The sequence below is a fragment of the Doryrhamphus excisus genome, linkage group LG6 (assembly GCF_037039965.1).
Source record: "Doryrhamphus excisus strain RoL-2023G ecotype Guam linkage group LG6, RoL_Dexc_Guam_v1.1, whole genome shotgun sequence".
NCBI lineage: Eukaryota > Metazoa > Chordata > Actinopteri > Syngnathiformes > Syngnathidae > Doryrhamphus > Doryrhamphus excisus.
Window position 1 is genome coordinate 15,286,186 of NC_136362.1, and position 23,858 is coordinate 15,310,043.

The 23,858-nt window shown below is 42.1% G+C and overlaps 1 protein-coding gene across 1 annotated transcript in view; it reads left to right on the forward strand.

The window, feature by feature from the left end:
• The window catches only part of obscnb (obscurin, cytoskeletal calmodulin and titin-interacting RhoGEF b), a 48,741-nt gene that overhangs the window by 19,779 nt on the left and 5,104 nt on the right, over nucleotides 1-23,858 (forward strand). Inside the window, exons 33-69 of the mRNA XM_058068215.2 lie at nucleotides 279-545; nucleotides 815-1,081; nucleotides 1,148-1,414; nucleotides 1,482-1,748; nucleotides 1,812-2,078; nucleotides 2,147-2,413; nucleotides 6,332-6,598; nucleotides 6,732-6,998; nucleotides 7,079-7,345; nucleotides 8,659-8,928; nucleotides 9,525-9,791; nucleotides 9,859-10,137; nucleotides 10,943-11,200; nucleotides 11,274-11,540; nucleotides 11,708-11,980; nucleotides 14,008-14,274; nucleotides 14,437-14,985; nucleotides 15,201-15,491; nucleotides 15,942-17,222; nucleotides 17,641-17,922; nucleotides 18,157-18,241; nucleotides 18,337-18,458; nucleotides 18,521-18,718; nucleotides 18,790-18,822; nucleotides 18,895-18,993; nucleotides 19,068-19,286; nucleotides 19,388-19,421; nucleotides 19,823-19,875; nucleotides 19,960-20,058; nucleotides 20,498-20,554; nucleotides 21,443-21,582; nucleotides 22,205-22,405; nucleotides 22,477-22,553; nucleotides 22,747-22,917; nucleotides 22,994-23,153; nucleotides 23,498-23,614; nucleotides 23,679-23,843. Coding sequence (XP_057924198.2) covers nucleotides 279-545; nucleotides 815-1,081; nucleotides 1,148-1,414; nucleotides 1,482-1,748; nucleotides 1,812-2,078; nucleotides 2,147-2,413; nucleotides 6,332-6,598; nucleotides 6,732-6,998; nucleotides 7,079-7,345; nucleotides 8,659-8,928; nucleotides 9,525-9,791; nucleotides 9,859-10,137; nucleotides 10,943-11,200; nucleotides 11,274-11,540; nucleotides 11,708-11,980; nucleotides 14,008-14,274; nucleotides 14,437-14,985; nucleotides 15,201-15,491; nucleotides 15,942-17,222; nucleotides 17,641-17,922; nucleotides 18,157-18,241; nucleotides 18,337-18,458; nucleotides 18,521-18,718; nucleotides 18,790-18,822; nucleotides 18,895-18,993; nucleotides 19,068-19,286; nucleotides 19,388-19,421; nucleotides 19,823-19,875; nucleotides 19,960-20,058; nucleotides 20,498-20,554; nucleotides 21,443-21,582; nucleotides 22,205-22,405; nucleotides 22,477-22,553; nucleotides 22,747-22,917; nucleotides 22,994-23,153; nucleotides 23,498-23,614; nucleotides 23,679-23,843 — 8,717 coding nt within the window. The remainder of the gene's footprint in view (nucleotides 1-278; nucleotides 546-814; nucleotides 1,082-1,147; nucleotides 1,415-1,481; nucleotides 1,749-1,811; nucleotides 2,079-2,146; nucleotides 2,414-6,331; nucleotides 6,599-6,731; nucleotides 6,999-7,078; nucleotides 7,346-8,658; nucleotides 8,929-9,524; nucleotides 9,792-9,858; nucleotides 10,138-10,942; nucleotides 11,201-11,273; nucleotides 11,541-11,707; nucleotides 11,981-14,007; nucleotides 14,275-14,436; nucleotides 14,986-15,200; nucleotides 15,492-15,941; nucleotides 17,223-17,640; nucleotides 17,923-18,156; nucleotides 18,242-18,336; nucleotides 18,459-18,520; nucleotides 18,719-18,789; nucleotides 18,823-18,894; nucleotides 18,994-19,067; nucleotides 19,287-19,387; nucleotides 19,422-19,822; nucleotides 19,876-19,959; nucleotides 20,059-20,497; nucleotides 20,555-21,442; nucleotides 21,583-22,204; nucleotides 22,406-22,476; nucleotides 22,554-22,746; nucleotides 22,918-22,993; nucleotides 23,154-23,497; nucleotides 23,615-23,678; nucleotides 23,844-23,858) is intronic.

The following is a 23,858-nucleotide window of genomic DNA, read 5'->3' on the forward strand; positions in this document are numbered from 1 at the left end:
TGCTGAGGCCTATTCCAGCTGTCTTTGGGGGTACACCATGAACTGGTCGCCAGCCAATCACAGGGCACAACCATTCACACTCACATTCATACCTATGGACAATTTGGAGTGGCCAATTTACCACTCCAAATTGCTGGGATAGGCTCCAGCACCCCCGTGACCTGTGATGAAAACAGAAAAAAGTAAACAATGCAATTGGTGTGTTGAAGAAACACAGTAATATATTGAAACAATCCATTTTAAATTCAATAAGCAAGGAATCCTTTATTATATTTTAGCCCTGCCTGCCACTTTCAAAGAAAAGCTGAAGAACCAAGACGTAAAAGAAGGCGAGACCGTAACTCTTCGCTGTGAGCTATCGAAGAGTGCAGCCAACGTCCAATGGAGGAGGGGGTCTGAAATTCTCACCACTGGGGAGAAGTATGAGGTGAAGCAGAGGGAGGCTTCTTGCGAGCTTCGAATTAAGAATTCGCAGATGAATGACAGTGGAGAGTACGCCTGTTTATGTGGGGACCAGAAGACATCAGCAACAGTGAAAATTAATGGTATTTATTAATGATTGTTGTCCTCTCAGAAGTAAATAGATACAGTAGTAATACAGTAAATCAAAAATATTGTACAAGTCAAACGTTTGTAGACAACTTCACATTTGCATGAAGTTTGCATGAAAAAGTGTCTCTAAATTTTTGACTTGTACTGTATACTATAGTTTTATCTACGTACATACCACCTACAACATGTAAATAAACAGATTATGTCTTGTGCTACAGTATGTTCTCTGAACTTGACAAGTATTAAATTCTTGTTGGCATAGCATTACCAGCGTACTTCACACTGAAGCTGCAGAGTCAGGAGGCTCAAGAAGGAACCAGGGTTACTTTACACTGTGAGACGTCTAAGCCGCTAGTCTCAGTGGAGTGGAAGAAAGGAAGACAACTGCTCATCTCGGGAGAAAAGTACCAGATGAAGCAGGAGGCATGTGGGAATGAACTCCTCATTTTCCAAGCGGTGCCTGAAGACAGTGGAGAGTATATCTGTGTGTGCGGAGAGCAGACAACCACTGCCTATCTAAAAATCAAGGGTAAGAGGTGTGTTTTATGTTTTATTTGATGCTTCTTGGATTGTAACACACTGACTTCATCCCCAGCATTACCGGTGAACTTCACAAAGAAGCTGCAGAGTCAGGAGGCAGAAGAAGGAGCTGAGGTGACACTACGTTGTGAGACATCGAAACCTGGAGCCCCAGTGGTGTGGAAGAAGGGAAGGCAGGTTCTCAATTCTGGAGAAAAGTACAAGATGCAGCAGGAGGCTTGTGTGAATGAACTCCACCTCAGCCAAGTGGTGCCAGACGACAGTGGGGAGTACAGCTGTGTGTGTGGAGAACACCACACTACAGCTAGCCTCCATATTAAGGGTAGGAGGAAATTATTTCTATTTATGTCACAACATCACAACAGTTGCTAACCAATTTTAATGTTTAGCTAAACCAGTGACCTTCACAAAGAAGCTGCAGAGTCAAGAGGCTGAAGAAGGAGCTAAGGTGATACTACGCTGTGAGACATCTGAACCTCTAGTCCCAGTGGAGTGGAAGAAGGGAAGACAGGTCCTCAAGTGTGAAGAAAAGTACCAGATGAAGCAGGAGGCTTGTGTGAATGAACTCCACATCAGCCAAGCGTTACCAGGAGACAGTGGAGAGTATAGTTGTGTGTTTGGCGAATGCATCACCACAGCTAACCTCACCATTAACGGTAGGAGGATTTTTCAAAAATCATTTTGACATGATATGTTGCTAACCAAATACAATTTTGTAGCCCAACCACTGGCCTTCACAAAGAAGCTGCACAGTCAGGAGGCTGAAGAAGGAGCTAAGGTGACGCTGCGCTGTGAGACATCTAAACCTCTAGTCTCAGTAGAGTGGAAAAAGGGTAGACAGGTCCTCAAGTATGGAGAAAGGTATCAGATAAAGCAGGACGCTTGTGTGAATGAACTCCACATCAGCCAGGTAGTGCCAGAAGACAGTGGCGAGTACAGCTGTGTATGTGGAGAATGCAACACTTCAGCTAACCTCACCATAAAAGGTAGGAAGGCAGAAGGTTATTATCGTTTGGATGTATCATTAGTCGGTAACCCATTTCATAATGTTCAGCCCAACCAGTGACCTTCACAAAGAAACTGCAGAGTCAGGAGGCCGATGAAGGAGCTAAGGTGATACTACGCTGTGAGACATCTAAACCTCTAGTCTCAGTGGAGTGGAAGAAGGGAAAGCAGGTCCTCACGTCTGGAGAAAAGTACCAGATGAAGCAGGAAGCTTGTGTGAATGAACTCTTGATTCAAAAAGCAGCAGAGGAAGACAGCGGAGAGTACAGTTGTGTCTGTGCCGACAATAAAACAACAGCAAGCCTTAAAATTCAAGGTAGGTGTTATATTCAGCAGAATGCACTTTCTTACTGTTACCATATTTATATACTGGAATATAGTGGACCGTGTTTTTATTTTATTTTTTTTAAATACATTAGGTAGCCTAATAAAGCACACACATTGTCTTTGTTCAGCTGTGGGGATCCCTTCTGCTAAATTGGAATCAAAGAGGCTGCAAGTTAGGGAAGCAGTGGAAGGTATGGAGGGTAATTGTGCTGCTATAGCTTGCAGATTGTGTGAATAGAATGCGGGAGACATTTGCTGTTATTATACTTATGATAGCTTAATTACATTTCAGCCAGTAAGACTGAAGCAACATTGGTTGTTAAGACAGACAAGCAAAAGAAGCAGGAGGTGAATGAAACAGTAGAAGGTAATATTTGTGTATTACTGCATGTGGTGCAACTGATGTATCACTGTGGTACTGTATGTGCCCTTGTAAGTTGTGTTTTTGTCCTGTGTAGCCTTTTCTATTGTATGCGTATGTGGATATTTAGAGGCTGTGTCTTTTATGTGTTGGTGTGTCCCCCTCAAAAGTTGTTGTACAGCACAAAACTTGGAATTTTATCCAACTGCAGTTCCAGTTTTGCATTCATTTTCATAGTTATGACAGTGCAGCAGACCAGAGAGACTTCTAAACAGCAACTGATCAAACAACAGATTCAGGAGCTCAGAGTTGAAGGTAAACACTAGACTTCACTGTGGTGAATATGATAGCGACACCCAAACAGCATGCAGTAGATGATGAGGTACAGTATATGACAACATTGTTTCCACACAGCTTCCCCTCCTGATGCTAAAGTGGGAACAAAAGAAGCAGTTGAAGGTATTTGTGCAGGCAGCTTTGTGTGCTTTAATGTGCTTTGTCCAGTTGTAGGTTGTATACTTTTTTTTAATTGTGCAGTTTCCATTCATCTGCTGTGGGGTTTTAGTCAGTGGTGTACCTAAAATATATTGCAAGGGCAGGACACTTCATTGTATTTGTCACTGCTGCTGGTTGCATGTGGCTTAAACTGGAGGCAGCTGTCTATTAATGTTTGCATGTTTGAGAATATATATTTATATATTTTTGTAATTGTCTTGTGAGCAACTATAAATTTGCCGTTACGGCAATAAGCAGAAAGTCACATTAGTAGTTTCTAAGGACAAGCAAAAGAAGCTAGTGAAAAATGAAACAGAAGGTAATGTCTGTCCGTGTGCATTTGTTGTGAACAAACAGTGAAATTATCTGTGGAAGTGTTGGTTTTTGGCTTTGCTTTTGTAATATGTGGCTATCATGAGCTATGGCATGTAGTACTTGTTTGTTATGTTGAGACATTGGCTGTATGGCAAAAAGCGGGGCAGTTTTGTCAAATTGAGGATGCAATGTCATGTTTAATGTCATAGTTGTGACAGTGCAGCATACCAGAGAAACTTCAAAACAGCAAGCCCAACGAGAGACTCATGAGTTCAAAGTTCAAGGTAAAAGTTGCACAGCACTATAAAAAAAATCCACTAACTTGTGTCACTTGAAGCAGGAAAACCAGGCTCATTGTTGCAATGTGATGATCCACTTAATGGCCAAACATTTTATTTTGGTGAAAACTCCATCAGGTTATTGTAATTTGTTTAGTTTTAACGACAAAGTCGGAGATAAAGTATATGAGAACATTATCCCCCCTCAGCTGGGAAGTCAGCAGCTTCCCTTTCTGCTGCTAAACTTGAATCCAAGAAGAGAGTCACATCGTTGCCATTGTTTGTCACTTTGCTCTGGTGTTTGTTCTCCTTCAGTTTTTGCAAAGCAAGAGTTCGCTGCTATTGTACTTATGTTATCACATTTGCATTTCAGCCAGTAAGCCTGATGCGTCATTGGTAGTTGCCAAAGACAAGAAGAAGAAACGGGCGATAAACGAAACAGTAGAAGGTAATGGTCGCTGTGGTTTTTGGAGGTGTCCTTGTGAGTGATGTTGTTGTCTGCTTAGCTTTTGTTATTTGGAACAAAGTGATACCTGCTTTTTATGTCTTATTTTATTTGTTTATTATTAATAGTCATTGGTCTACTTTGTTGCACACTGCATGGAGGCTGAATGACTGCCAGGTCCTGTTGTCTTATATGTTGTCCTCAAGAGCTTGGCAATTTTCACAATATAATAACATGGTTAAAGTCTGTGGTGTAATGGTTAGCATTCTGGATTTTGGGACAAACGCAAATCTTCACTAGAAAGCACCATGCTATTCATCAGGAAGGGCATCCAGAATATCGCTGTGGCAACTCCGTAATCAGTAAAAAAGCCAAAAGAAACAAACAAATAACATGGTTAAAATGTGATTCAAATATTCTGTTATTATTAAAGAGACAAGCATTATGTAAATAGATTTTCAGGCATGTGTGGTATCTTTTAGCTTAATTTAAAGGGGATCTATTATTCTTTTTCCACTTTTCTACCCTGTAAATGTAGTTAGAATATCGTATTCTCTTGTTAAATTATACTAAAGTTTCAGATAATGAGGTTTGCACAAGTCCTGAAAGAAGCTTGGGATGGCTAAAAACGTTCTGTTTCAGAAGGCATGGTAAAACTGCCCCTATGGGATGTCACAGAGGAGCACACTTCCTTTTATTATGGGCGTGGCTGTGAGCAAGATAAGAGCTTTGCCGACTCCCCCAACCTCTGCTCCTCTGTTTACACAGCTAGCAATGGCTCGTACGGGAAAGTCACATTTGTTTATGTTTACATTTACATGCAAATTTCCCCACTAAGGGACGAATAAAGGCATATCTTATCTTATGTCACCATCAGGCACAAGTATTTCACCGTAATGGCAAATGGTGATTAAGCAAGATTAATTAATAATTAATTAATGAAACTGTGATTCATTTAATGAAATGTTTTAATCATTTGAGAGCCCTACTTTTTATTACATTTTACATAAAGCAGACCTATTGTGCTTTTTCTAATTTTTTGACCAATAAATGTTGTTGGAATTTTGTATTCTTGTGTTGAAAGTGCCAAACTTTCAGATAATGAGGTTTGTGCACTTGGAAGTGAGCCTTAAAAGAAGTTAGGGATGGCTCTGAACACTTGGTTTCAGAGAGTTTTTGTGTAGCCCCCTGCCACACAGCTTTGTCAGAGACTTCACGATGTTAGCAAGGAGCATTGGCTTCTTCCAGAACATATTTGTTCAGGTTTGAGGGGCAGGTAAATTTGCCTAAAGAGTCAGGTAACAGACAGAAATGGCTGGAGTTGATAATTTTGGGCTGGCAAGGGAAAAATATGGGACTGTGTTGTGACTATGGGTCAAGCTGGACTATCTGCCAAACTGTCGCTGGAGTCCGACAGCTTTCCAACATTACTTGGTCATGTTGAAGAGTCAGAAACGCAAGCTGTAAGTAACAATTTGTAAGTGTCATAACTGTCTTTTAACTTTGTAAGTAAGCAGTTGTCTTTGTAGCATTATAGAGTGTGCATACAGGGAGCAAGGTGCAAGGCTCACCGATTTTTGGAGTTGCTAACAGCCTATTTCCACTCATTTCTACTAGCGATGTTGTGCCAGGATTGTCTGCACTTAGTGAATGCAGACCTATGTTACAAGTTAGGGCTCTCCAGGCAGTAGCAATCAGTAGGTTTATTTATTTATTATCAACTCCTATATCGCCAGAATTAGAAAGTGGGGTTGGACTCTTGGCTCTTTTGATGGTAAAGGTTGCCGACCCCTGCTCTCGAGGAATGTTTGTTTTGATTTGTCTTGTGTTTGATAAAGACAAAATATAAGAATTTGTATCCTGAGCTGATCATATAGTAGCAGTAGCCGTACTGTAGCATAGCCTAACCATACACCATGTCAGGTAAGTTAACATCAACATTTGTATTCATTGGATGCCCAGCTAAAAGCAGTGACCATCATCCTCACATGTGACCCATATTCTTGTATCCAGTACTTCCGATCACGTTACTTGAAGAAATGGAAAGTCAAGAGGCTGACGAGGGAGGTTGTGTTACTTTACACTGTCAGCTTTCTAAACCCGGACTTGCTGTCGAATGGAAGAAGGAAACTCAAATGCTGAGTTGTGGAGAAAAATACCAGATGATACAAAGCAGGCAAAGTTATGTGCTACGAATCTTTGATTTGAGGCCTTGTGACACAGGGACATACTCGTGTTCTTGGGAGGACACAACCAGCTCTGCCTCCCTTAAAGTCAACGGTAGGATGGATTCATCTTTCATATTCAAGCTGGCCACCCAAACTCATTTTTCATTCTTTCTTCAATGCTCCATCTTCTCCATCCCCATTCACGTTAATTTATGAATTACCAGTTATTTCCTTTTATTCATCAGCTCTCCCAGTCACTTTTACAAAAAATCTGGAAGACCAAACTGCTGATGAGGGCCAAAGTGTTACTCTGCAGTGTGAGCTCTCCAAACCTGGTGTTCCGGTAGAGTGGCGGAAGGGAGAACTTGGTCTTTGTCTGTGTTCCAAGTATGAAATTACACAAACGGTGCACACTGTCACGCTAGTAATCCATGACGTAGACAAAGATGATGCTGGATATTACACGTGTGACGCTGGTTTCCATCAAAGCACAGCAAACATAGCTGTGAATGGTATGCTAGCTCTTAAGAGGTTACTAGCTTTACTTTTTTTTCAGCAGTTCTCACCACAAATATAATTCCCTTTCCTGCAGCCCAACCTGTGCTATTCAAAAGCCAGCTTCAGAACCTGGAGAGGCAGTCAGGGGAGAGTGCTGTTCTCCGCTGTGAGACCACCAAGCCTGGAGCTAGTGTGATGTGGAGACATGGGAATAGGGTGCTGGCATCTAGCAGCAAGTATCACTTGAAACAAGCAGGAACTCTAGTAGAGCTCGTCATTTATAAGGTGCAGGGAGCCGATTCAGGGGAATACTCTTGTGATACAGGCAGTCAAATGACTTCGGCCATCCTCACTGTACAGGGTAGGCTTTTTTTTCTTGCCAGTTGTCTGTCTTCTGTGCTCTTCTTTGATTCACAACTTTCTAATCACTTAGGCCTTTCTTGTTGTGCATCTCTTCATGAACGATTCACTTTTTAAAATTCGCACATTTCTACTCACTTTGTCCACTCTTATCATGAATTTGCTCACAAATGATTGACTTCATTTATTTACACGTTTTTACTCACTTGTCCACTTTTGAATCCCTAAAATAGCTGTTTTTCACGAAGATTCAGTTTTCCTCTTTGATTCACACTTTTCGACTCATCTTGTCCACTCCCAAGCATGGATTCATCAAGCTTGCATCCATCGATCCTTGTTTTGACATTTCTCTGAATACATTTGATATATTCAAATGTAATTTCCTCTCACACCCACATGTTCTTGTGTTCACGTGTACTCTTTTATTACAACAGTTTTCTCGAAAACTGCAGACGCCTTTTTTCTGCTTGAATGCATACCTCATCGTATAAGTTGTGTTTTTGTTTGACCTCACATTACAATACAGTGGAACCTCCAGAGTTGAACACAATACATTCTGTGATGCTGCTTGACTTCCAAGTTATTCAAATTTCAAAAGTGTCTCTTTAGGAAATACTGTAAAGTCAATTACTGGTAATTGGGTCCAACTTTCACCATCATATAAACTTTATTATCACAATTGTGCAGGTAATATTTTAAGGACCATTCTTAACTGTTCTGCAGTTATAAAGAAAATTTAACCACAGTATAATAAAGGTAAATTAAAATAAAACTCCTCACCCTTTCAAGACACCTGACAGAGATATCAGGGAGAGAGTTTTTTTGCAGGGAAATACGTAGGTATTGTTAAGTGTAATTTAATTACAGAATACACCTGGTGGGATTTTAAACTAATGTGTGTTATCAATATTTTGTTGATTGTGTTGCTCCTGTTGTATAGAGCAGTCAGACTATGTCAAAATAATGTAAATTGTTGGTTCTGTGGTTATCAACACACTTTTCCTCTTTGCTCTCACCGGTACCTTTCTGTGCTGGTCTTACAAAAAGCCAAACGAAAAGCAAAACACACTTTTTTGCAGACTTAATTGTTTCATAAGATTTGCGGAAGTTCCCTGCAGCGTCACACAAGATGACGTTTTATTTGACTTTCAAGGCATATTTCCCCACAAATTGTTGGTTGAACTCTAAATTGTAGGACTTGCATTCGACTTTGAAGGTTCAACTGTATTAACACACCTTCCCAGATCTTCTTTCACATGTTTTCCAAGTTCTTTCTCACCTCAAACGTTAAACATATATTCATCTCTCAAGCAGAAGCGGACGTGTCAATAGTGAAATTCTTGGAGAGCTGCGTTATACACGAGGGCGAGGACGTGCGCTTTGAGTGCATTGTGTCGCATGAGGACGCACCATCGACTCAGTGGAAGCTGCAGGACATCCCGCTGCAGAATAATGAAATGAACGTTATTACCACAGAGGGCCGGGCTCACAGCCTCATGCTTCGAGGCGTCACTGTGGCCGACTCGGGCACTGTCACGTTCTCAGTGGGCAACCACACCTCCACGGCCTCTCTTACTGTTAGAGGTAAGGTAATATTGATTGTTTCCACTTATTTATAGTATTCATCCATGGTGGACAATCTGGAACTTGGACACTTGTTGGCATTCTTGGATCAACATGTCCTTCCTTCTCCTTCCATCATTCTCGACATGAAATTACTTATAGATCTGCTGCTCAATATACGTATATTTGTGTTTTGTACTTTTGTTTTAATCCAATTTACTAACATGTCATATAATGTATTGACCTGTATATAAGGCAACCCCTATTTTTTAAGACAATATAAGAAGAAGAAGAAGAACTAAGCACATAGGCCACACAGTCAGGAGATCAAGAAGACCTGTGTTCGATTCTCCGCTTGGGCATCTCTGTGTGGAGTTTGCATGTTCTCCCTGTGCGTATGTGGGTTTCCTCCCGGTACTCCGGTTTCCTTCTACATTCCAAATTGACAATTCTAAATTGCTTTGAAAGTGAGTGTGAATGATTGTTTGTCTATATGTGCCCTCAGCTATGTAGACAATAATGGCTGTGTGTTGAGTCTTTAGACACTGACTACTCTAAAAACAGACACTTTCATTATTTGACATTATTCATCCTAAGTGATGTTGGTCTTTTGGCAGCTGCCACTGTTTTATTCAAGAAGAACCTGGACAGTCAAGAGGCCACAGAAGGAGACAAAGTCACTCTTTCCTGTGAGACAACCAGCCCTGACTGCAAGGTGTCATGGAAGAAGGGCTTCACTCTGCTCACCCATGGAGATAAGTACACCATAGAGCATAGCGCTGCCACTCACACCCTTACCATTCACAAGCTGAAACTGGAGGACAGTGGAGAGTATTGCTGTGACACTGGTGACAAGAAAAGCTCTGCTACTGTCACTGTGAAAGGTAGTTAAGTATGAAACATGTTATGCTCAGTGAGTTACCTAGTCACTGACCTTAAATTCACCCTCAGAACACGTACGCATTATGCGGGAACTACACGACATTACCATGAAAACTGGGCAGGATGCCGTCTTTGAGGTGGAGCTGTCTCATCCTGGTGTGATGAATGTGGAATGGTGGCTTGGAGACAACCTTCTTCAGAATAATGACCTGAACCAAATGAGCAGCGACGGCAAAGTGCACCGCTTAGTCCTGAAGATGGTCACCACGGACGAATCAGGGGACGTTGCCTTTGTGGTGGGTCAGGAAAAAAGTGTAGCTTGTCTGCTGGTGGAAGAAAAACCCAAAGGTAACACATGTAACAGTTTTGAGTTAATATTATATAACATAATTTCTAGTGTACAAGCCATTAGTATTTTCTTAAACTTTGAACCTTGCGGCTTATATTATAGAGTGATGCAGCTAATTTATGGCTATGTTCTATTCTTGTGACATCTCTTTTACTTCAGAACTACTGATAAACATTTAAATACTGTGCCGCTCATGAGTAAGTGAGGAAACGGTAGATCTTTCTTTGGCAGGAGCCAATCACGAGCTGTGAGTGCAATCACGACAAGCTTATCGACCCATCAGAAATAACAGTCAGACTCATGGTGTCATTTTACAACGAATGTTAAAATCATCACACGGTAACTTATCACTCAAATGGTAGCTAAGAAATAATAATACAAGTACCAATACAATTACAAAAAACAACTATTTTGGTTACGGCTGCCGGAGTGCTGCTGTGCTTCCTCTGTACACCAGAGGAGCCCAGAGGGAGGCTGACATTATTGCAGCACCCTGGCTTTAAAATGTCTACAGTTGGCTACACAGCAGCTGGTGTGAAAGTCGTGTGTGATACACCAGCCGTACTATTGTACTATTGTACTATTGTATTACTGCTGGCTGAGCTGACCATTATAGAATGAGTCTTGGACTGTCTTCACTTATCACCTGCTTCCAATGAACGCTTTGGCCCCCTTGAAATTTAGGTAAATAAATGACACCATGTATTTCTAGTTGTACCATATCATCAATAAAGTGATGCTCGATTATAAGTTCATATCTCTTGCAGATATCCTGATTATTAAAACATTTTCCCATATGTCCAGTGCTAATCCTAGAGAAGCCTCATAACACTGCAGCCTTAGAGGGGGAAACGGTCACTCTGGCCTGCACCATTTCTGACTCCAAGGCTACCGTTTCCTGGATGAGGAACAACATTGTCATCAAAGCCGGTCTGAAGTATGACCTGAAAAAGAACGGCACCTTCCAGCAGCTTCGAATCCACAATGTTTTGCTAGAGGACGCTGGAACATACACCTGTGACACTGGAGATGTTCAGTGCGATGTTACTGTCACTGTTGAAGGTACAGAAAAAACTATTTAAAGTAGCTCAGTGGCACAGTTGATTCCTAACTTTCTTCTTCTACTTCCTACCAGCTCCCTCAGCATTCTTTAAGAAGGAGCTGAAGAACCAGCAAGCTGTCGCGGGTGATGATGTCACCCTCCGCTGTGAGCTGTCGAGGCCGGGTGTCCTCGTGGAGTGGAGGAAAGGTGGCATGGTCCTCACGCCTGGTAAGAAGTATGAAATCTGGCAGGAGGGGTGCGTTCAAGAGCTGTGTATACACAACCTGGATCCCGAAGACAGTGGTTACTACACCTGCGACGCAGGTGATCAGCTCACCACCGCTTCTGTGGCAGTGCAAGGTAACATTTTGTTACATTGTAGATATAAGGAAAGCTTTATTACTGCCTTGGTATAGCGATTTTTTTCTTAGCTTGGGTCTCCTTTTTATATTTTGAAATGATGATTGATATTATGCTGACATTGTGAAATATAGAGCCTCAGGCATATCTGTATTTTCACTTGACAGTGTTAGAGGTCTACATTGTGTCCGGTCTTAAAGCCGTCGATGTTTTCGTTGGGGAATGGGCAACCTTCTCTTGCCAGCTGTCCGGTCAAGTGCCCGGCAAGGTGCAATGGTGGCTGGACGGCACTTTGCTGAAGAACAGCCCCACTAGCGAGATAGGGCTGAATGAGGGCCACATCCATACGCTCACCTTTAAGAACCTGGCCACAGATGACTCTGGCACTGTCATGTTTAAAGCTGGCAGTTTAACATCAGTGGCCAAGCTCCTTGTCAAAGGTATCACTAAACATGGCGGACTCAGTCACATCTTTTTACACCCTGCAGAAACTATACATATATAAAATTATCACGATAAATCTGTTTTGGTTAAAATTGCCGCACAAAAATTTTTTATTGCATTGTTTCTTGCAGGGGTTTGTAAAAAAAATTATTTCTGTGACAGATGTGCTCAAACTGCAATGGAGCCTCCAAAATCAACCTGCCCAGATGCCAAACAATAACATGAAGGAGTGTGGGACAATACAAACATTAGTTACACTAGCAAAGCTATGAGCTACTGTGCTAACTTGACAGAAAGGTGCACCTCATCACTGAAGAAGGTCAGAAAGTTTTGTTGTTTGTTTTAACTCTTTTCTGTGAGGGGCAGGTCAGAGGTAGCATCATGTCCACGATGAAGGAGGTTTTTCCTTCAAGATGTCATGAAAACCCACCACTAGGGTTTGTGGGAAAATATTACTCAAAAACTTTTTTTTAAAAAATCACATTTTGGGTTAAAAACCAATCTTCATCTCATTAAGCATCCGAAGCAGGGGTGTCTAAAGTGTGGTCAATAGTCCATATATGCCCAAGGCCACATTTTTTAATGGCCTGTGACATATACTAATGAACAAGCGCTGTAGTTGCATTGTTATGAAGAACAGGTGAAATGTTATCTGATAAGAAGATAGATGTTAAATGTGTATTGGATGCAGCCTTTGATGGACAACGTTTAGACACCCCTGCTCTGTTGTTTGCTTTTTCCCTGACTTTTTTTGTGATGCCACCACAGAAGCCATCATTAATGGCAAAAAGATTAAAATGGTAATGACAACCAAAGAACCGGAATCAGAAACTATTGCGAAATAGAGAATTGTATATAGTGCGTATTTATTACATAGGAAAGAGTATCGCTGCTGTGTACAATATGAGCAGTACAATTACAGTCATTCAAGAAAAATGTATATCCACATCTTAATTTCTGCTATACATATGTACATACAACACCATTATATGGCAGTCGAATCCATTATGTGTCATTTTAGGTCTCTCTATGAGGCTGTAGTTTTACTTTATTCTAGTTTTATACCTGTGTTGTTAAAGGTTTGAGCCTGGAACCAATTGAGCCATTCTACATTATTTCCTGTGGATATAATTATTGCGTCATGAACCAGATTATGTTGGACTTTGGAGGTTCCACTGTGTGTACATTGATGTTGTTAACGCTTTAGCATGCATGCACAACATTGCTTCTAATTTTATTAAATCCAAAATAAAATGTCATTGTGTGTATACATGTATATTAAACATACAACTCCAATGGCATCCGTAATTCACAATGACTAATTTTATTTTTGGCCTCTTTTGGTCATATGGAGAATTGATTAATGTTTAATTGATGTAAGAAGTGAACCAATAAGTAAATGCAGTAATCAGTCAGGTGCTGCTCCACCCATCCATCCTTTGTGTCCTGTTGCTTTCCACTACTCATCTGTAGTCTCACCTCAGCTAACATTTTATCACCCATCCTTTGAGTGCAGAAATGCTATCCTCTTGTAATGGTCTCCTTTGTCGTTGACTGCCAGCATAAATTGCCCTTTAACCTCAACATGGGCATTTTGGGCTTTTTGACCCCCTAAACCACACTTTTTGTGTTTTTTTTGTAAGGTCCCATATTATACTATTTTTAGCAACTTTAAATATGCCTATTCACTGAGTAAAGACAAAATGTCTGTGCCAGAGCTCCAGGCTTTATTATCATAGTGAAGCCTGCCTACTTTATAAAACAACACACAAACACAACGTCACCATAAACATGGCTTTAAGGGCACATATACAGTATATAGTAAGTCCATTTTGCATAATAGGGGACCTTTAACATAAAATAATGTAATTGGCAAGTAAATCCTCCATTAATATTACTTTAAATTATATTATTAAATGTTTGGGGATTATAAAGCCTAAATACCTCATTTGGCATGTGCTGCACATTCACCATAAATCTCAGAGCAGCGCCCTGACCCTGTGACCCCTGACCTCAACCTCAGATCCCACAGTCGAAGTGGTGAACGACATGGAGGACCTCAGGGTGGTCGAAAACCAGCCGGCCGAGTTCATCTGCCAGTTCTCGAGGCCGGTCAAGGCAGAGTGGAAGAAAGATGGGCAGCCATTGCAGCCTGATGGCCGCAGGGTGGTAGTGGAGCAGGACTGGACAGTGGCTCGCTTGTACATTAGCCGCGTTTCTGCCGGAGATAGTGGGACATACTCCTGTGAGGCAGAGGGGACCCATGTGGTTGCTTCGCTTCATGTGGAAGGTGAGCTTTCCTCCACATGGAAAGAGCACCACCAGCCTTCAGGGAGCCTCCTCTGCTCCCTCCTACCAGTGGCGCTACAAACTAATTTTTGTGCTTTTTGTCATAAAGATGCAGAGAACCACATGATTTTTAATCATTCATTCTTCTTTTCTTGTCCCCTAGCCAAACCTATTGATATAGTCCAGGGCCTGGAGAACGCGGAGACATTTGATGGAGGAGAAGCACTCTTTGAATGTGCCTTGTCTCGCCCAGAGAACAAAGACTGCCAGTGGCTTCTTGATGGCAAACTAGTGAAGGAATCCCCCAATGCTGAGATTGTGTCTTTCGAGAGTGGCCGTCGTCATCTGCTCTTACTCAAAGAGCTGCGTATTAGTGACAGCTGCACTGTTACCTTCAAAGCAGGCACTGCATCCACATCTGCTCAGCTGTCTGTCAAAGGCTGGCAGCTAGGCGTGGTGAAGAGTCTTGAGGACAAGGTAGCCACCGTCGGAGAGAGAGTGGAGTTCTGCGTGGAGTTGACTGAGCCCGTACCTCCAGCAGAAGTTGTTTGGTATGCTAATGGAGTGGAGCTGAAGCATGGCGACCTGTGGACCATGAGGACGGACGGCTGCTCATATCGCCTGATCATGAGACAGGCGCCGCTGTTGCCCCAACAGGAAATTACATTTGCAGCACGAGATGCTCTTTCTCTGGCCAAGCTCTCCATAATTAGTAAGTCTTTGGACTGACAGCTATGTAGCTGCTAGTGCTACATTGTTTTGCCACTTTTTGAAGCATATTTGTTAAATGTTAAAATGTTGAAAAGCATATTTCAAATGATAAAATGTTTAAATTCAACTAAATTATGATGTTGTGGTTGGAAAGGAGAACAGACTTTGCATTCTGTTTTTGTCCCTCTTTTAACCCCTTCTGCTTTTTGCCCACAGCTGTACCCGACCCCCCAGAGGACCCAGAGGTCTTCAGTAAGACCAAACAGTCTGTCACCCTTTCATGGTTCACTCCTCTGCATGATGGAGGCAGTCCCATTCTGGGCTACAAGGTGGAGATGAGACTGGCGGACAGCTCTCTATGGCTACCTTGTCATTCTGCCCCCGTGTGCAACACTGAGATTGTGGTGGAGAGTCTCATCCCAGGCAGTGGCTACAGGTTTAGAGTGGCAGCCATCAACCGAGCTGGCACAGGGGAGCCAGTTGAGCTTCCTTTAACTGTGCAGCTCGGTGAGTGGATGCATGGTTTTGCACTTCAATTAGTACAATGTTATGAGTGGGTGTATGAGTACCAACTCTGTACGTCACTGACAGATAGTTACACGTGGTATACTCGTCTAGAAACGTGAGGTTCAGAGGCAGTATTGTGCCCATGAGAAAGGAGCTTCAATAGCGACTGTCTGAGTGCTTCTTCTCTCAAACCTGGGGAAAGGGTGGGAGATGATAGATTTTTCTCACCTTTTGGTACTCATCAACAGTCTAGGGATGCTCCAATTTCGTTGTACATCTTGTATAATGACATTAAAAGCCATTCCATATTGCTCTTAGAACACAATTTCAAGTCTATTTTGCAAATAATATTAAAAAATAATATTTTGCAAAATAAGAGATCTATAAGATAACACTATATGCACAAAAAAACTTTCAACGTTTCATTAAAAACTCTATTTGTGTCTATAGAAACAGAGGTAAAAGAAGTCAAGACGGAGCAACTAGGACAGCCAAGTCTACCTCCGGAAGCTGCTGAAGAAGGTGACCTCCATGAACTGTGGGAGGCCTCGGCAAAGAAAAGACGCATGAGTCGAGAGCCCACTCTTGACTCCATCACTGAACAACCTGAAGATGATAAAAAAGGTGCCCAAAAGAAAACACAACAGGAGGAAGAAGTGAAGCCAGCAGAGAAAGAGCCGGCCAAGAAGCAGCCTGAGGATGAGTCTGCTTCCGGGGGATCTTCAATTGTATCATACCTTAAGAGGAACAGCCAGCTTCAGTCTGTCACAAGGACCTCTGAGGAAGAGGAGGCCACTGAGAGGTTCTTCAAGCACTTCCAGATGGTCGATCAGAGAACTGAAGTCAAAACGACAACGATGACTAAGCATACTGACACAAAGGAGTTGTTATCAGAGGAGACTGACTTCATGGAGATCAGCAAGGAAGACGAGCCTGAGCTGAGAGAAGCTGCCATTAAAATCCAAGCTGCCTTCAAGGGCTACAAGACTCGCAAGGACATGCGGCCTGTCTTTAAGGAGGTATTCAAAGATCAGACCAAAGAACCTAATGGCACCATCCACCTGGAGTGTGTGGCAGAAGGTAGACCTGATAGAGTACGCTGGCTGAAGGATGGAGAACCACTGTCTGACGGCAAGCACCACCATATTGATATCTACAATGACGGCACATGTTCTCTTGTCATTACCGCCATTACTACAAAGGACACAGGGGTGTACACATGTGAGGTCACCAATAAGTTTGGAGTTGTTTCTCACAGTGGGAAGGTAACAGTGGGAATGATGAGGGAATCATCCGGGCGGCGTCCACTCATGCTGGGCTACAGCGCTGACAGCGAGCCCGACAGCTCATCGGGCAGCGAGATGGATGAATCACTGAGGCAGGCCAGCAGACGTCTCCGCCGCCTGTTGCGCACACGCCTCCCCCCTGATGTGGAGGAAGAGCCTTTCGTCAGTGCAGATGAAGGGGATATGAAGCACCCAGATCCTCACTCATACCGAGAAGATGACACTTACATTTACATCCGCTTTGACACATGGGCAGAGGCAGAGGTGGCTTCCAAGAGGTTCCAGGAGATGTTTACAATCCATGGAGTTCCTGTGGAGACCACCATCTTGGATGCTGGACATCTCAAAGTGGAGCTACGGATTAGGAAGTTGGGGTATAGTCAAGATGGCGCTGAAACACCTACACAAGAAAAACAGTCTCCTGCATTCTTGTCTGGAGCACCTGGTAAGTCGACTTTTTCCACCAAGATTTTGGGGTAAAGATGATAAAACCAATCCCATAGGAGCGATTCCACCTCTATCTGTATCTGTTATCTGTATCTGTTCACTCATCTAAATGATCTGTATCTGTACTCAGAGTGGGCGGGACATAAAACAGAAGTGGGTATGATTTAACCGGAAATGTGTGGGGCTTACATCTGTGCATTATTTTAAGTCTGAAATTGACATGGATACCGATAATGATGAAATGTACTCGTTTTATATTCGTATTCGGCAAAAATGCATTATCCATAATGGAAGGAGTATCTGTCTCATCCCTATATTTATATTATTATAACAATACAATTTTATATTTTACTTCACAACTATCACACATGAACTAACTAACACATTTAGTGGGTTCTGTCTTGTTCCTCTTGCAGCTGCCCCGGTCTTCTTGACAGAGTTACAAAATCAGGACGTCCCGGATGGCTACCCGGTCAGCTTTGACTGCGTGGTGATCGGCAAACCTTCCCCCACCATCCGCTGGTACAAAGACGGCAAACTGCTGGAGGAGAATGATCATTACATGATTAACGAGGACCAGGAGGGCTGCCATCAGCTCATCATTACGGCCGTGCTGCCCACCGACATGGGCGTCTATCGCTGCACAGCAGAAAACAGCAGCGGCATCACGGCCACTTGGGCTGAGCTCAGGGTTGACAGTAAGTAAACTTTTTGAGGGTTAAGTTGACAAGCTTGTTGTGCTCATGATTGCCTCCTGCCAAAGAAAGAGCTCACATTTGTATATTTAAATATTTTTAAATTACAAAAACAATAGATTCTGATTGGTTTTTGGTCATGATAGGCTTTGACCTCCAGGAGAGTCTATTACCCATCTATCTGTGTGTACAGTACTCCTAAATCCAATAAGAACAACTGATCATACTCTCCATCAGTGTCTTGCAGCTCCGATTATGACACTGCTGCTGATGCTGCTACTGAAACGTCGTCTTACATCAGTGCCAAGGGCTATCTGTCCAGGTGAAGTGGCTTTTATCACACAGATACGTATACCGGTTCATTAAGATGCATTGATAAGTAATGTAAGTAAGTAATGTTTTGGCTTTCCCTTCCAGGGAGACTGAGACCTTTGAATCTGTAACAGAAGATGATCAGATGCCACAAGTCGTGGAGGAACTTCATGATGCTCATGCCAGTCCAGGTTCACCAATGGCCAGGATGCCGCTTAGAGTAAAAGGTATACATACTGTGAACCTGTCACCAAAAGTCACTTAGATTCAAGCACGTTTTTGTTTCCAGGTTTCCCCAAACCAAGGGTTTACTGGTTCAAAGATGGACACCCCCTCCGTGCCTCGGAAAGGGTTTCGTTGTTAGTGCAGCAAGATGTTCATGCCTTGGAGATCCTGGAGGTGAAGAAGGAGGACATGGGAGAGTACTCTGCATACATCAGCAACGCGGCTGGTTCTGCTTACTCCTCTGCCCGACTCATTGTTCTGAGTGCGTATGCCAGAATAAGTCACTTCACACACATGCAATGCAAATTAATTTAAGAACTTTGTTCACTACAGATCCAGGGGAGATCCTACCACAAGATCAGAAAGGTAATATGAGCTTTTTTTGAAGATAACATACAATTTTAATATGATTGGGATTGAGCATGTCTTCTCTAATAGACTCCAGGGAGTCATTGGTGCCACCACGTTTCCTGGAAAGGTTCAACAACAGAAAAGTAAAACAAGGAGCCAGCATCACATTATCTGTCAAAGTGGAAGGTTTGCACACCATATATATCTTGAAGCCGGAAAGTAAATTATTTTAACACCATCATATACGTACACTGTTTTAGGGTCTCCCACCCCGATGATCTCCTGGCTAAAGGAAGAGTCAATGGAAGACGTACTGTGGATCAAGCCTGACACCAAGGGATACAAAATAGCAAGTTCTGGACGACAACATAGCCTCATCTTAATGGATGTGGGAACAGAGTACACTGGTGCCTATACATGTATTGCGACCAATAAGGCAGGACAGTCCATCTGTACCGCCCACCTTGAGGTGGATGACAGTAAGCAACAACTAATCTAAATCATACACTGTTGGCTTTTTGGTGTTTATTTCAGTCATGATTTGTGGTTAAATTATGGATATGTTGTCCCTCTTTCTCAGCTCCACCACAAAAGAAAGAGACCAAACCTTCAGAGTAAGTTTTATTTATGTCCCATCTATTACATATACTGTATACCATAAATCTTTTATTTAAAGCATTGGGCATTTCTTTATCTAAACCACAAATGAAGGGATTACTCAACTTGATTTTCTAACTTTAACAATGATTTGGAGTGCAATAGAAAGCGGAAAGGAACATTTTGTTTTCTTTGACTACATGGCTATTTAATAACAAGTATACTACACAGCAATACAGTAAAACATGTTTTGTGAGTTTCATGCCAACAGCTGAGTAGCACAACCAGCATGCTACTGCTACTGCCTATGTAGCTGGGGTTGCCTATGTCCACATCACTTAATGTTATTTTTTATTAATATTTGCAACATTTACGTTATACTGAAGATGATAACATTTCATTCTGTTCCATATATCAGAGTTCTTGGGATTACTGTCAGTCCACCAGAGGAGGATGTAAAGAAAGGAAAAGGTGATACACAACTGTTGTTGTTTGTTTGTTTTGAGATTCCTTATTTATAACTAATAGTGTTTTGTCCCTATGTACTGTCTCAAGAGAGTAAAATGTCCTACCTAGGAGAGGTGGGTTCAGAGGAATTCCTCATGAAACTCACCTCCCAGATAACTGAAATGGTATCAGCCAAGATCACCCAAGGTAAGTTTGTGTGTCACGAAGCATTCAGTTGTTGTACGCCAGCAAACAATGGGCCGAAATGTAGTGGTAGTAGTTACTACATATTTTTACATATAATTATGTAATTAATATAATATCATTCCCTGATACTTAAGTTGTCATCTTTGTTGTCATGTCTTGCATGTGTGAAGCTTTGATATGTGCCAGTTGTTAAAAACATGTGTTTGTTAAAGCAAATCCATGATCCATGTGGTTATATCAAGAATTGCAGCCTAAATGACACTAATTGTGACAAATACGCTCTCTGTTATGGCTTGTGTTGTTGACACGAATTGCTCATGTGTTTAAACTTACAAACCCATATTGCTTCATCCATACATCACCACTTACTTTCATGCAGCCATCACTTTGTTAACACAGCCCATAAAATGCTCATCCAGTCCATCAATTTGTTATTCAGACAGCACACAGAATCAGGAAGTGCTCCAGTGGATGAAATCTTGGCCCAAAACCAACAGTATGTATTCCACATGCATTCATTTCTTCATGATTATTGATGAAGCGTTGATGACTTCTAATAAAAAGGTCATCTTATTGTTTATTGATACAATTAGTGTGCTCTGGGTTATAACCACACTATTGCCCCCAACTTGGCATCTTTTTGTTGTATTATTTTTATTAATAACTGGTTATTGTCTATTACTAATACAATAAAGTACACAGTGCAACCCATTATAGGATACTGACTTAAATATGAAACATTTTAACCTCAGAAAACTATTAGTTTCATACATACTGACATTTTTACTTCAGTATTTTTTGTATTTATTGTAACCTTTTTAAAAGTTACATATGTAGAACGTATGTATGTAAATGTATTACATTTATTCACAGTTTTCAAATTAATTCATCATGATTAATCATTTGCAACAATGTATGAAATATGGCAATTTTTACTGCATTTTATTAACGTAAAGATAAATGACAGAACACAATCATGTGTGAACAGTATGTATGTCTTAACAGCTCCAAATGAACTGAAAACTTAAATCAAGCTAAAAGATACCACACATCTCTGGAAATTGCAAGTATTTTCCATACTTTCTTTAATAGTAGCAGATCATTTGAATCACACTTGAATGCCTTATTATGCCTCATGAGGGTTGGCGTTCAAAGACACCATATATAGCTGAACTTATGAACTTATAATAAAGTACTGTATATTCTAATGGTGACTCACCTGTCTGCGTTATATAGCATTTAAATTTGCATGAAAATATGCCACTAAGGTCAGCTTACTAGCCCCTAAAATCTGATGCTTACACATCTAAAAATAGGATTTAATGACACAGTTCACCTGTATTTTGAATACGCCCCGTAATCCTCATTTTTTTTGCTGCCCCAGCTTCACTGCGAGTGCCAGGTGCTGACAGCGACGAGGAGACCAAGACCCCGTCGCCATCACCTCATCATGGCCGCTCGCGCCCCCCCTCCCTCGTGGCAGAGTCCTCCTCTGAGTCTGATGAAGGGGATGCTAGGGGAGAAGTACGAAATTGACATATATGTAGGGGTGGTCTTACACAGGCCTTGGGGCCAGAGAGTTCCAGGAGCCTCTAAATGATAGATAATTGACAGATAACCAAAGCAGATTTCCAAGGCAGGAAAAGTGGCCTAAATTACACACTCACATTTAGCAAAAAAATTCATTAACAAAAGGGACTTACTGTGTGGTTAGGCCACACAGCTAGGAGACCCAAGTTCGATTCCACCCTCGGCCATCTCTGTGTGGAGTTTGCATGTTCTCCCTGTGCATGCGTGGGTTTTCTCCGGGTACTCCGGTTTCCTCCCACATTCCAAAAACATGCTAGGTTAATTGGCGACTCCAAATTGTCCATAGGTATGAATGTGAGTGTGAATGATTGTTTGTCTATATGTGCCCTGTGATTGGCTGGCGACCTGTCCAGGGTGTACCCCGCCTCTCCCCCAAAGAAAGCTGGGACAGGCTCCAGCAACCCTGTGACCCTCATGAGGATAAGTGGTAGAAAATGAATGAATGAATTACTGTGCTTGCCTTGTGTCCGCAGATGACTAAATATGCCCCTGTATACGCCAAAATGTATCATTTTTGAAACTGAAATTCTAAAAGATGGTGACTGTGCATTTGCAGATGTTTGACATCTACGTGGCAACGGCCAACTATGACCCCGTCTTGGCAAGCAAAGAGTCTATTTCCCTGAAGGAGGGACAGTATGTGGAGGTTTTGGACTCGGCCCACCCGCTCAAGTGGTTGGTAAGGACCAAACCCACCAAGACGACGCCATCCCGCCAAGGCTGGGTGTCACCTGCATATCTGGACAAAAAACTCAAAGTATGACTGCATAGGATATTAAGAAACATTAGTGAATTATTCGGTGTCATAAAGCTGAAGTGTTCTTGTAGCTCTCTGCAGATGCAGGCGACTTGCCAGAAGCAAATGTGGAGGAGATGTCTGAGGGAGAATACAAGAAGAAGTTATTGTAAGTAAGACCCTTTTAATGCACGAGGGGCCAGTTCTCCCATTTGCGGTTAAGAATTTTCCAGGCATTTGGAGTTAATCAAGTTTCCCACATAGCCAGAATCCGCTCAGCCTTTTCCCTTATATGCATGGAGTAATAGGGCCCTAACAAATCATCTTAATGAGCATGCTTTTCTGTTATTTCACATCTCTAGCCAACTGATGCAGGACCTAATCAGAGGTGAATCTGAGTTTGTCAAAGAGATTGACTTCTTCACGGTTCATCACCTGAAGCACGCCAACAGCCAGGATGCACCTGCTGATGTCAGCAGCCAGAAGGAGTCCATATTTAGGAACATCGAAGACATCAAGGAGTTCCATAGCAAGTGGGTTCACCTCTTGATGATCAGCTAATCTTTTCACTTAGCATTATGGAAGTGACTTTCCTTACATTTATTTCAGGGCTTTCCTCCCCAAGTTAAATGACTGTGACACAGATGACGACTTGGCCATGTGCTTCCTGAAGAACAAGGAGGGCTTTGAAAAGTACCTCCAGTATCTTGTAGGTCAGAGCCAGGCGGAGTGTGCCGTCAGTGACAAAACTGTGCATCACTTCTTCAAGGTATCATTGCTCTCTTAAAGTGTTATAGTTGTTTGGTGCGTGGTCTACAAACCCATGCTGGGTTAGGGTTAGGGTTAGGGTTAGGGTTAGGGTTAGGGTTAGGGTTAGGGTTAGGGTTAGGGTTAGGGTTAGGGTTAGGGTTAGGGTTAGCAGTAGCACTCAATAAAAAAGTGCATACAGGCAGCAGTCAGTTACTGTCAGTAATAATGTCAACATTAGGGTCGTTTTCACAAGCATGAAATGCATGAATTAGTTTTAAATACATTTCTCTCAGTCTTTTCTTCCTCTCCTTATCTGACAAGTACCAACAGAGCACAACTAACATTATTAATATTGCGTTGAAGGAGTACACAGAGAAGGAACAAATCAGTGCTGACCCTGCTGGCCCGCCTGTACGCAGCATTAACGCGTACCTCCAGCAGCCTCTGGAGAGGATTCAGAAGTACAAGGCCTTCCTCAAGGTGATACACTTGTCTTTTCAGTTGATGTACGTCCTCACGTCTAACAAAACTTCAATATCAACAGGAGCTCATTCGAAATAAGGCCAAAAATGGCCAGAACTGCTGCCTCCTGGAAGAAGCGTATGCCATGGTGTCTGCGCTTCCTCAACGTTCTGAGAACACACACCATGTCTCCATGATTGAGAACTACCCCGCCACCCTTGAAGCATTAGGAGAGCCTCTAAGACAGGTAGTTGCTTGGAGT